Source organism: Nicotiana tabacum, chromosome 13 (assembly GCF_000715075.1).
Source record: "Nicotiana tabacum cultivar K326 chromosome 13, ASM71507v2, whole genome shotgun sequence".
Lineage (NCBI taxonomy): Eukaryota > Viridiplantae > Streptophyta > Magnoliopsida > Solanales > Solanaceae > Nicotiana > Nicotiana tabacum.
In genome coordinates this window covers 73,124,992-73,136,951 of record NC_134092.1, presented here as the reverse complement: position 1 = coordinate 73,136,951, position 11,960 = coordinate 73,124,992, and the positions used below count along the sequence as shown (strand labels likewise).

The following is an 11,960-nucleotide window of genomic DNA, read 5'->3' as shown; positions in this document are numbered from 1 at the left end:
ATGAGGCCTTCATCTGGTGATGAAGAGGTTCCTGCCCCGAAGCAGGTTAAAGAAAGGAAGAGAAAATATGCATCGAGCTCCTCGAGCTTGGAAAAGAAATAACCGGCTAAGAGATCTCGCAAGCAGAAGGGGGGCTCCGGTGTCGTGCCTTCTGAAGTGGTCTGCCAATTAAAGGACGAGCCCGAAGAAGGAGAGGAGGATTTAGCCTGTGTACGAGCTAATGTTGTGATTCAACAGTCTTCCGATTTGGCGGAAGCAAATCAAGGAATCCTGGCCATAATCCCAAAACAAGAAAAAGCCGAGATTATCCCTTCTCGAGCTAAGATGATTGAAAGGGAGACCGAGGGTAGGACTTCTCGGGAAGTAGAAGATATTTCGAGGGATGAGTTCGGGATAGTTGATATTAGTGGATCCCCTCAGATTTCGGATGCCATGATTCGAGTGGCCAGCATGTTGGAGGGTCGGTCCTACGATGGCATTCAGGAGTTGACCGATATCCACTGTTTTCTGGAGGGGCTCGAGTCAGCTGCCTCGGAGGAGGTTACCAATTTTGGTGGAATACCGATTCCCAAAAAAACATCATGGTCGGGTTCTGCCAAGTCTTCATCGGTTCACAAACTGGTGGACCGATTCCCAGCACCGAGTGTCGATCCCGACCGTAGGCAGAAGATAGTGCTCTCCGTACCTGAGGATACCCGAATTCTTTCTCCCCCCGTGGGGATTGCTAGTTACCTTCGGTCTTTGGTGATCGAAGAGGATCAATCAGTGATGAATGCGGTGGGGCCCGCCTTTCTCTTCAACGAGGCCCAACACGCTTTGAATCGGGTAACTCTGATGGCATCTTTGTTATTTCTTTAATACTTAGAATTATAGGTAATTCTATCATTTTTCCTTCTATTTGTAGGCTTCAGTGTTGCATCACGAGGCCTTTCTTCGAATCCAAGAGGAGCATGATGTTGAGGTTTGGAGCCTCACTGAGAAGAGTGACTCTTATAAGCTCCTTAGAGAAAAACTTCGAGCAGATTTGACAGTAGCTGGGGAAGAGCACAAAGAGATAGTTGAGCAGGTATTCCGAATTTTCCATGATAGTGAAGATGAAGAGGAGATAACCACTAACGATCCGATTCTACAGGTTTGGCAGAGGATCGAGCAGATTGGACGGCTTACTCACAGGTAAGTGGGCTACTGGCCAAGGCAGAAGAATTAAAAAGAGTATGGATACCATTGGCTCAAAAAAGGAAGCCGTTCATGCTCGGGGATGATCGAGAAGATGAAAGAGCTTTAGCATCGGTTGGATTTGGCCATTACTGATAAAGTAGGCTTGGCTAATGAACTTGAAGTGGCCAAATCTAAGGTGATCGGGGCCAATAAAAGAGTTGAAGCTAAAGTGTATCAGTTCAGGATCGATGTTGAGGTTAACCAAGCCAAAGCCAAGAGCATGGTCGAACATGCAAAATGGCAAGCTCAGAGAGAAGCTCTCGAGGAGGTCAGTGCTCAGGGCTTCGATATTGGGGCTGAGATTGAAGTTGCCAGGGCGGAGGAGAACAAGGCTCGAAGGTTGGCCTTTCCTGAGGAAGACTCCGATAGCTCGAGTGAGTCTGAAGCTTAGGAAGATACCGAGAGCACGGCCTTCGATGAAGATCGAGCCATTTAGGACCTTAGGTAGTTTGTTGTGTTCTTTTGAGGCCGCTTTCGGTATTTGTCTAAAAAACTTCCTTTTGGCTGAGTTGCCTTTGTACAACATTTGTAAATATAAAACTTTCTTCCTTTGAAGCAAAATAGCCTTTTAAGCTAAATAAATAGTTTAAATTTTAATCATCGTTGCCTTCGGCCTTTGTGGGTAGTTTCCATTTGCTTTGTCGGGCTCGAATAGCCTTCAGCCTTAAATAGTCGAGTATTTGTTCGAACTCGAAATGATGAGTAACTCACTCGAAGTAATGTAACCCGTAGGCCGTAGGCTTTATGGTCGAGTGATTGCTCGAAACCAAAGTAATGTAGCCCGTAGGCTTTATGACCGAGTGAGTGCTTGCTCTAACTTGAAATAAGAGTAGCCCTTAAGATTAATAGTCGAGTGAGTGATTGCTCGAACACGAAGTAATATTAGCCCTTAGGCTTAGTAGTCGAGTGAGTGCTTGCTCGAACTCGAAGTGATGTAGCCCGTAGGCTTAGTGGTCGAGTGAGTGATTGCTCGAACTCGAAATAAGAGTAGCCCTTAGGATTAGTGGTCGAGTGAGTGCTTGCTCGAACTCGAAGTGATGTAGCCCGTACGCTTAGTGGTCGAGTGAGTGATTGCTCGAACTCGAAGTAAGGGTAGCCCTTAGGCTTAATAGTCGAGTGAGTGCTTGCTCGAACTCGAAGTGATGTTGCCCGTAGGCTTAGTGGTCGAGTGAGTGATTGCTCGTACTCGAAATAAGAGTAGCCCTTAGGATTAATAGTCGAGTGAGTGATTGCTCGAACCTGAAGTAATGTTAGCCCTTAGACTTAGTAGTCGAGTGAGTTCTTGCTCGAACTCGAAGTAATGTAGCCCGTAGGATTAGTGGTCGAGTGAGTGATTGCTCGAACTCGAAATAAGAGTAGCTCGTAGGCTTAGTAGTCGAGTGAGTGCTTGCTCGAACTCGGAGTGATGTAGCCCGTAGGCTTAGTGGTCGAGTGAGTGATTGCTCAAACTCAAAGTAAGAGTAGCCCGTAGGCTTAGTAGTCGAGTGAGTGCTTGCTTGAACTCGAAGTGATGTAGCCCGTAGGCTTAGTGGGACTTGATCTCGTTGATATTTCAGTTGGCAGTCCCCAATTTATGGGGTAATGGTTGGTCCTCAAGCCTATTTGCATAATAGATCACGAAATAGAAGATGGATTCTGAGATATGAGATATCGGTAAAAAATTCTCTTTATGTCATTATACATGTGTTTATGTTCTGTACCAGGGATCGACCAAACTACATGAGCATGGTTCGTTTTGACCATTTGGCTCTTACAATTTTTCCTATCGAAAACCTGTTGTTATGAAGTAACTTTCTTGCGTCGAACTTGATATATTTGAGGGTAATGCCCCCCACTATTCGAGGTTGATTGTAAAGAGGCCTCATATACTATTGAATTATTCTAAGTTAGCACGATCAATGGTTGCCTCACTAATAACCTTGCCGAAAAACCCATTTGGGACAAAATCGGTCTAAAGGAAAAAGAGTGCAACGCGTGCTTTCAGACCTAAAGGCTTCGAGTTGAATAACCCATCTCTGTTTCTAATCGAACACCTGCAAAAGGTTAATTTCGAGATATAAATGAACATAGGAGGGTCGTACCTTAATAGTAGTATCATTTTAGGTGCGACACGTTCCAATTACTTGGTAGTTGTTTGCCGTTTATTACACCGAGCCTGTAGGATCCTTTTTCGACGATTTCGAGAACATGATAGGGTCCTTCCCAGTTCGGACCCAGTTTTCCTTCATTTGAATTTCGGGTGTTGATGGTAACTTTCCTTAGCACTAAGTCCCCGATTTTAAAATATCGAAGATTGATTCTTCGATTATAATACCTTTCGATCTGTTGTTTTAGGGCGACTAATCGGACGAGAGTTGTTTCTCGTTTTTCGTCCAATAATTCTAGGCTGGTGTTTATCATCTCTTTATTCGACTCATTTGTTGAATATTGAAACCTGATGCTAGGTTCCCTGACCTCAACCGAGATAAGAGCTTCGGCGCCATAAATCAGCGAGAATGGTGTCGCCCCGGTGCTCGATTTTAATATTGTGCGGTAAGCCCATAGGACTTCGGGTAGTATTTCTCTCCATTTTCCTTTAGCGTCAGTTAATCTTTTCTTATGATTTTCGATGATATTTTTGTTGTTCGATTCGGCCTGTCCGTTTCCGCTGGGATGATAAGGTGTTGATAGGATCCTTTTGATTTTGTGGTCTTCGAAAAATTTGGTTACTTTGCTTCCGATGAATTGCTTTCCATTGTCACATACAATCTCGGATGGCATCCTGAACCGACATATGATGTGGTCCCAAATGAAGTCTATTACCTCCTTTTCTCTGACTTTCTCGAAAGCCTGTACTTCAACCCATTTAGAGAAATAATCAGTCATAAACAAAATAAGCCGAGCCTTACCTGGGGCCGATGGGAGGGGGCCGACGATGCCATTCCCCATTTCATGAAAGGACAAGGAGCTAGGATCGAGTGGAGAAGTTCCCTGGGTTGATGAATCATGGGCGCATGTCTTTGGCATTTGTCACATTTTCGAATGAACTCCCTGGCATCTTTGTCCATATCGATCTAATAATATCCTGCTCTAATTATTTTGTGGACTAATGAATCGGCACCGGAATGATTCCCACAAGTGCCCTCGTGAATCTCACGAAGGATGTAGTCGGTATCTCCCGGTCCCAAACATATTGCTAGTGGACCATCGAACATCCTTCTGAACAGCGTTCCATCATTTGATAAGGTGAACCGTGCAGCGTTTGTGCATAGAGCTCTCGATTTCTTTGGATCCGATGGAAGTTTCCCGTTCTTGAAGTATTATATATACTTGTTTCTCCAATCCCAAGTTAAACTTGTGGAGTTTATCTCGGCATGACCTTCTTCGATTACCGATTTCATGAGTTGTCTGATAATCCTCGAGTTGAGTTCGTCATCCTCGACTGAAGAACCTAAGTTCGCAAGAGCGTCGGCCTCAATGTTCTGTTCTCGAAGCACATGTTGCAAAGTCCATTCCTTAAAATCGATGTAGCGTCACTTGTAATTTATCCAAGTACCTATGCATTCAATCTTCTCGGACTTCGAAAGTCTCGTTGACTTGATTTACCACGAGGAGGGAATCACATTTAGCCTACTCGACCTCAGCTCCCAAGCTTATAGCTAGTTCGAGACCTGCAGTCACAGCCTCATATTCGGCCTCATTATTAGTCAATTTTGTAGTTTTAATAGACTATCTAACTATATTACTTGTGGGCGATTTTAGTACGATGCCCAGTCCGGACCCCTTTGCGTTCGAGGCTCCATCCGTAAAGAGGGTCTAGATTCCCGAAGAGGTATTCGATTTTATCAGTAATTCCTTTTCAATTTCGGGTACCAAGGCCGGTGTGAAGTTAGCCACGAAGTCCGCTAAGATCTGAGATTTGATAGCGGTTCGAGGTCGATACTCGATGTCGTACCCGCCGATCTCTATGGCCCATTTGGCTAGTCGACCTGAGAGCTCAGGCTTGTGTAAAATATTTCGTAAAGGATAAGTTGTCACAACATGTATCGGATGGCACTGGAAATATGGTTTTAGTTTCCTAGAGGCACTTATTAAAGCAAGCGCTACTTTTTCTAAATGTGGATATCTAATTTCGGCCTCACCTAAAGTTCGACTGATATAATAAATAGGGAATTGCATACCTCGTTCTTCTCGAACTAGGACTCCACTTACCGCTATCTCCGAAACAGCTAGATACAGGTAGAGCTGTTCGTCTGCCTTCGGGGTATGAAGCAATGGAGGGCTCGATAAATACCGTTTTAGCTCTTCCAAAGCCTGCTGACATTTCGGAGTCCATACAAAATTGCTTTTCTTTTTAAGCAAAGAGAAAAATCGGTGGCGCCTATCCGAGGATCTTGAAATGAATCGTCCCAGGGCGGCTATCCGCCCCGTTAGCCTTTGCACGGCCTTTATATTATCTACCACTGTGATGTCCTTGATTGCTTTGATTTTATCGGGGTTAATCTCGATTCCTCGATTGGACACCATGAAGCCGAGAAACTTACCCGAGCCAACCCTGAAAGCACATTTTTCGGGATTGAGCTTCATATTGTACTTCCTTAGTATGTCGAAAGTTTCCTGCAAATGCTTTAAATGGTCCTTTGCTCGCAGTGATTTAACTAACATGTCATCAATATAAACCTCCATTATTTTTCCTATTTGTTTTTCGAACATTCTGTTTACTAGGCGTTGATAGGTTGCACCAGCGTTTTTAGGCCGAATGGCATTACGTTATAACAGTAAGTCCCGTACTTAGTGATAAATGAGGTCTTTTCCTGATTTTTCGGGTTCATCTGTATTTGGTTATACCCGGAGTTGGCATCGAGAAAGCTGAGAGTCTCGTGACCGGCCGTGGCATCGGTCATACGATCGATATTAGTCAAAGGAAAAGAATCCTTAGGGCATGCTTTATTCAGGTCTTTACAATCTATACACATTCTAAGCTTCTTCCCTTTTTTAGGGACTATCACCACATTTGCTAGCCATTCGGGGTACTTTACTTCCCGAATGGACCCTATTTTGAGAAGTTTGGTTACCCCGTCTTTGATGAAGGTATGTTTGACCTCGGACTGGGGCCTTCTTTTTTGTTTTACCGGGTAGAACCTTGGGTCCAAGCTTAGCTTATGAGTGGTGATTCCCGGTGGGATCCCTGTCATGTCAAGATGGGACCAAGTGAAACAGTCTATATTAGCTATAAGAAATTGAATAAGCTTTTTCCTGAGCTCGGGATCTAACTCTGTGCCCAGATATACCTTTTGTTTGGGAAGATATTCGATTAGTATGACTTGCTCCAGTTCTTTAACCGTAGATTGAGTAGCATCGGAATCATCGGGGACCACGAAGGATCGAGGGACCCCATGTTCATCATCTTCGTCAGTCTTCCGATTCTTTATTTGGGTCGGAGCTGACGTTTGTGATTGCTATTTGGTATTTCGTTCTTCCTTCGAACTCGATCCCTTTACCGATGATAGTGAAGATATCGGAGTTGCTTCTTCGACGGCAAACATTTCTCTTGCAGCCGGTTGTTCTCCGTAAACTGTTTTGACTCCCTCCGATGTTGGGAATTTTAGAACCTGGTGGAGGGTCTAAGGCACATCTCTCATATTGTGGATCCACGACCTTCCAAAAAGGGCATTGTACCTCATATCGCCCTTCAATTACTTGAAACTTCGTTTCTTGGATGGTTTCGGCCACGTTTATTGGCAGAATTATCTCGCATTTGGTAGTTTCACATGCCATATTGAATCCGTTTAGAACCAGAATTATGGGTACGACTTGGTTCTGCAGGCCGAGCTACTCTACGACCTTCGATCTAATAATATTAGCCAAGGTACCTGGATCAATTAACACACATTTGACTTTAGTTTTATTCATAAGTACAGATATTACCAGTGCGTCGTTGTGAGGTTGCATGACTCCTTCTGCATCTTCATCATTAAAGGACAGGGTTCCTATGGATGCGTAATCTTGAGTTCGAGATCTTTTTCTCTTATAACCAACTTCTTAGTGCATTTAAGCACCGGCCCCTGAGGGGTATCAATCTCACCGATGATCATGTGGATGATGTGTTGTGGCTCTTCTTGTTCATTCCGTCTGTTGAAATCCCTGTCTTTGAAATGATTTTTGGCCCTATCACTTGAAAATTCTCGAAGATGCCTTTTATTGAATAACCGGGCTACCTCCTCTCTTAATTGCCTGCAATCTTCCATTCTGTGGCCATGAGTGCCATGATATTTGCACATTTGATTGGAATTCCTTTGGGCAAGATCGATCTGCATAGGTCGAGGCCATTTAGTATCTTTGATGCGTCCGATAGCCAACACGATAGCGGATGCATCGATGCTGAAGTTGTACTCCGATAACCGAGGTGCTTCCTTGGGTCCGGTATGCCTGTCGAACCCATTCCTGTTCATCAACCCCCGAGACCCTTGGCCTCGATCATTTCTCTTTTCACCTCGTACGGGATTTCGTGAAGGTTCGCTACCCCTACGATCTCTGTTATATGGTCGATATCGATCCTTGTTCGCCCTTGGTTCTCAGTCGATATCCCTTTTGGTATCGGACCCAGAACCCAACTGGTCGTCTTCGACTCTTATTTTGGATTGATACCGATTGTGCACATCGGCGCAAGTAATAGCTGGGTACTCGATCAAGTTATGCTTCAGCCGCCGTGAAGCCATCGAGCTTCGTTCGTTTAGACCTTGAGTGAAAGATGAACAGCCCCATCATCTGTGACTGGTGGTAGATCTATTCGTTCCATTTCGAAACGAGATACGAATTCTCTTAGTATCTCGTTATCCTTTTGTCTTACCTTGAATAGGTCCAACTTCCTGGTTTCGACCTTTATGTCCCCGGCATGTGCTTTTACGAAAGAATCTACAAGCATAGAAACAGAATCGATAGAGTTAGACGCTAAATTATGATACTATATCATTGCTCCCTTTGATAGAGTTTCATCGATTTTTTTCAACAATACAGATTCGATCTCATCGTCCTCTAGATCGTTCCCTTTGATGGCACATGTGTAAGAGGTGACATGCTCATTGGGGTCGGTCGTTCCGTTATATTTAGGAATCTCGGGCATGCGAAACTTTTTTGGGATCGGTTTAGGAGTCGCGCTCGGAGGGAAAAGCTTTTGTATGTACTTTTTAGAATCTAAGCCCTTTAATATCGGTGGTGCCCCGAGGATCTGATCAACCTTGGAGTTATATGTTTCCACTTTTTTGTCGTTTGTCTCGATCCTCCTTTCTCCTGACTCTATTCGTTTTGTCAGTTCTTCGAACATCTTAACAATTTCGGGATTAGTCCCCGATTCTTGCTCATTTGACCTTACTATAGCTGGCCCCATTTTGTGGGTGACTTCTTGGGGTGGACTGGGCTCGAGTCTGGTCGGTGCCTGGGTTTGGTTCTGCAACTGGGCTATTGCTACTTGTTGAGTTTGCAACATCTCGAAGATCATACGCAGGCTGATTCCGTTTTCCTCAGCGTTTTGGGTATTTCGAGCTGCAGACCGAGTTCCACCATGAATGTTGTTTTCAGGGTCTAAACGTTAGTTCGCCTCGATGGTCGCATGTGAATTGACGTCTATTGGCTCTTCGACCCGAGCTCCAACGAGATCGACGGGTGGCCTTCCATCCCCGGGGTTAAGTTGTTGTTCTCATCTTGAAGGCCAGCTTCGTTGTCGATAGGTAGGGTCATTAATTGAATATTCGTCGTTTTCAACCTGAAATCAAAGATACTTCCAAGAGCAAGTGTAAAATGGTGTGTTTTGTATTGATTCGTACCAAACAACCACTGTTATCCTTAGCCCCACGGTGGGCGCCAAACTGTTTACCCGAAAAACGGATAGAGTTGAATTTGTACGTAGTTCTAAGGGTACGTGGTATAACTTGACACAAATTATAAAAGTGGGTATAAATATGGAATATTGACCGTAAACAATGAAATACAAACAAAGGTAAAAGGGGAATGATTTATGAATAAGCAAGATGATTCAATGTATAAAGCTCAAAGGGATAATCTCTCAGAATGGGAGTGTATCAACAATATCTGAATTATATTCTATCTCACTGCCTTGATGGTCCCTTTTACAGAAATATATCCATCCCTCTTATAGTGGAGGGATCCTACTTTAGATATAATTTAAAATACATAGTTGGAACCCATGATAAATCAGTTTTTTTCTAATTCCCGCCAAGATTCTCTCCCTTAGTGCGGCTGTAACGGCTCTTGTTTATGAGCTCGATCTTGTTTGGACTTGATATTGATCGATCTCCAAATTTAGAGCTCGATATTGACTCAAGCTAGATATTGATTCAGGGCTCGGTATTTATTCGGGCTCGGTATTGGTCGATCTCTGGCTCTTAAGCTGGATAACACCGCTTCATATCAGAGTTCGATTTGGACTAGAGCTTGGTAATGACTTCGACCTCGGTATTTGATCGGTCCCTAAAACTCGAAACTTGGTAACCTGGCTTCAGACCTCATCTCGATATTATGAAGACGCTCTTCGGTCCATTAAGTTCCCATCTTGACCAATAGTACGAAGGTCGAAACTGGTTTTGACCGTATACACAACCCAAGGGAACTGAACGTAAGATTCACATTGAATCCGAACGAGTATAAAAATTCTGGTATCTTTAATTTCTGCACTTTAATTCTACTTTACTTTTATTCTGTTCTTATCTCTAGTCGACTAATTGATAAATTAGTCAACTACTTAGAATACAAAGAAGAAAAATCGACAATTCACTCATTCTTGTACTTTCATTACATGTATCGAATCTTATGACTGGTGGACACCAAGCGTCGTCCGGTGTCTCCTTTTTATTACGTATTTTCTAAGTTTTGTTCCACTCGTCATTTCATATAATACAACCACGATTCACTGATACATCACAAAATATGCTGCCACTGTCCCATCAGTTTCCTTCAAACTAATTTTCCTATTTTCTTCTCTCATTCTGTTGTCTGAAAGGTCTCAATTTCATTACATCTTCTTAAGTTCTTTTGAGGGCCATTAACCCCCTGCTTTCCAAGAAAATTCATTAGCTTTTAGCTTAAATTCTTTGTAGAGTTCTCAGTTGGCTTTTTTCTAATTATCCAAGATTCTTTTGAATCTGAAAAGTTGGATCTTTCACTAAATTCTCTAATCTATGATGCTGTTCAAAAGGGTATTCTTATTCCCAGTATACGATTCTGAATTAATACCTTTTGGGTGTCATAAAAATCTCATCCTCTAGTCATTTGCACATCAAATACTTGTACAAGATCTTATTGTCCTGTGTCTGATAAGCTCTGGAAATGGAAACTATATTTCCTATTTCATCAAGTTGGATGATGCAGCAGAACAAGAGCTCAATATGGACTAAAGAAGAGAACAAACTGTTCGAAAGTGCTATTGCGATATACGATGAGAATACTCCGAATAGGTGGTTTCAGGTAGCAGATATGATCCCTGGAAAGTCAGTGCTTGATGTGATGAAGCAATATCAGGAACTAGCTGCAGATGTTTGTGACATTGAAGCTGGATTGGTCCCAAATCCTGGTTATTTCGCGTCTTCTGTTACGTTAGAATTGGTCGATGATTGTGGATTACAAACATTTAGAAAGAGAGGCAGATCTTCTGATCAAGAGAGAAAGAAAGGTGTACCATGGACAGAGGAAGAGCACAGGTGCATATATATTTTGGTTTGTTCTTAGCACCCTTTTTTCTTAAATTGGTTAATAAAAGTTTTTGTTTATTTGATATAGGCGATTCCTAATGGGTCTAGACAAGTATGGAAAAGGGGACTGGAGGAACATATCCAAGAAAATGGTAATCTCAAGAACACCAACACAAGTGGCAAGTCATGCTCAGAAATACTACCAGAGACAGCTCTCAGGATGCAAAGACAAGAGGAGACCTAGCATCCATGACATTACGACTTTCCATTTCGTGGCCGACACATCTGGAAACAACATCAATTCTCTATCTAAAGAAAAGTTTTATTCAACCCCTTTGCAGAAATTCACAACTACAACAGATGTTGTGAACTACTGGAATAGCTCAAGTGATGAAGATCTGATGGATTTTGGATCATCTTATGGAAGTTCAGTTGTGGCATACCCGTCTGAGATTACTTCACAGTCTTGGGATGGACATGGAGCTAACGGTAATTCGCAGCTCCAGATCCAATCAACGAGATACGAGATATGGGATTCATGAGTGGCACCGTTGAAAAATGTCCATCTAGGATTCTGTTTTATGTTCTTGGTGTAATGTATATCAAGTTTAGTTTGTTATAGTGTAACGGTCTAGTTTCTTTGGTCATGCTTTCAGACTTCAAATGAAAATCTTCGACTAATTAAGTCTCCTGAATCTCAGTCTTCTTTCATTTGATCATGTAAACATATGCGTCTGCCCACAAAAGAACCGAGTGTCCTGCCCTTACATAGTCGCTGCGCTGCGTATGTTTGTAGTTACTACTGTTGTCATAGTTAATATATTTGGTTTTACAAGAAATGGATATTTAGTTTATTTTTCGAATAAATTTTGTGTTATTGAGCTTGATAAACATTTTATCTCTTGTGGTACAAGGATACATGACCTTGTTATTGTTAATGTCTCTCCTGAACTGAATAATGTTAGTCTACCTCATAAGAGAAAATATTTTTCAAAATTGAGTAGAGCTTATGTGTGCACCCGCATCTAAGTCATATTTATCTAGATAGGATATCAAGTT

The 11,960-nt window shown here is 42.7% G+C and overlaps 1 protein-coding gene across 1 annotated transcript; it reads left to right on the top strand.

Annotated features, from left to right (window-relative positions):
* The first annotated feature begins 10,097 nt into the window (after positions 1 to 10,097).
* LOC107810761 (transcription factor DIVARICATA-like) lies at positions 10,098 to 11,740 on the top strand. The gene is made up of 2 exons (XM_016635586.2): positions 10,098 to 10,910; positions 10,990 to 11,740. Exons 1-2 carry the CDS (start codon positions 10,540 to 10,542, stop codon positions 11,441 to 11,443), a joined length of 825 nt encoding a protein of 274 aa, XP_016491072.1. The 5' UTR covers positions 10,098 to 10,539; the 3' UTR covers positions 11,444 to 11,740.
* Positions 11,741 to 11,960: the final 220 nt, after the last annotated feature.

Bases quoted from the DNA above. Each gene is read 5' to 3' on its own strand.
- LOC107810761 (XM_016635586.2), top strand. From the start codon at position 10,540: ATGGAAACTATATTTCCTATTTCATCAAGTTGGATGATGCAGCAGAAC. The intron at 10,911-10,989 runs GTGCATATATAT...TATTTGATATAG, and splicing joins TGGACAGAGGAAGAGCACAG to GCGATTCCTAATGGGTCTAG.